Genomic DNA, 774 nt, shown 5'->3' on the forward strand with positions numbered 1-774 from the left:
CCGCCCGTCCCCGCGGGCTGCCGAGTGCGCGAGGCCCTAGGCCGGGAGTTGTTGTCAGGCCCAGGCCACTTCCGAGGCGCCCGCGGCGTGTCGCCGCCACCATAGGAGGACGACGTCGACGCGAAGGGGGAGGCGGCGGAGGCGTGTTGTTGTCTCGCCCACTCCCCTCCCTGAAGTGGCACCCAACGTCAGGGCGCGATGGAGTGAAGCGGGGGCGAGGGTGGTACTTCCGCGTTGCGCTGCCCGAGCCGAGAGCGCGGCCGAGGCCGCTCCCCCACCCCCGGGGGCACTTGGAGGACTCCGGACTCCCCCGCAGGTCAGCGCCCGGCGCATCTGGTATTCCTGCTGCCTAGAATAGGACGGCGAGCGCGATCGGGATTTCAGCCGCCGGATTTCTGCTGCCTTCAGGCCTGGAGGCCTCTGCGTACCGCACTGTGACCTGGAAGCCAGGGACCCGAGTCCCGACCCGGATTATCGTGGCGCGTCTCCCGGCCGGCCCTGGTGCTCGGTGTCCCTCTGCCGCCGCCGTCGTTCCCGTTTCCGGCGGGCGACATGGCCAGGATCTGAGCCGGGACGAGGCCGCACCCGCGCCGCGCTCTGCGGTGGGCTCTAGGCGATGCCGAGCAGCTCGGACACGGCGCTGGGGGGAGGCGGGGGCCTGAGCTGGGCGGAGAAGAAGTTGGAGGAACGCCGCAAGCGGAGGCGATTCCTGTCCCCTCAGCAGCCGCCGCTGCTGTTGCCGCTCCTGCAGCCGCAGCTCCTGCAACCGCCACC

At 71.6% G+C, this 774-nt stretch overlaps 1 protein-coding gene across 1 annotated transcript in view; it reads left to right on the forward strand.

Moving 5' to 3' along the window:
• Nucleotides 1–616: 616 nt before the first annotated feature.
• The window catches only part of LOC103607188 (cyclin-dependent kinase 13-like), a gene marked incomplete at its 3' end in the record, with an annotated part of 37,537 nt that continues 37,379 nt past the window's right edge, over nucleotides 617–774 (forward strand). Inside the window, exon 1 of the mRNA XM_008591724.1 lies at nucleotides 617–762. Within this exon, the coding sequence (XP_008589946.1) occupies nucleotides 617–762 (146 nt within the window). The remainder of the gene's footprint in view (nucleotides 763–774) is intronic.

Source organism: Galeopterus variegatus, unplaced genomic scaffold (assembly GCF_000696425.1).
Source record: "Galeopterus variegatus unplaced genomic scaffold, G_variegatus-3.0.2 Scaffold7221, whole genome shotgun sequence".
NCBI lineage: Eukaryota > Metazoa > Chordata > Mammalia > Dermoptera > Cynocephalidae > Galeopterus > Galeopterus variegatus.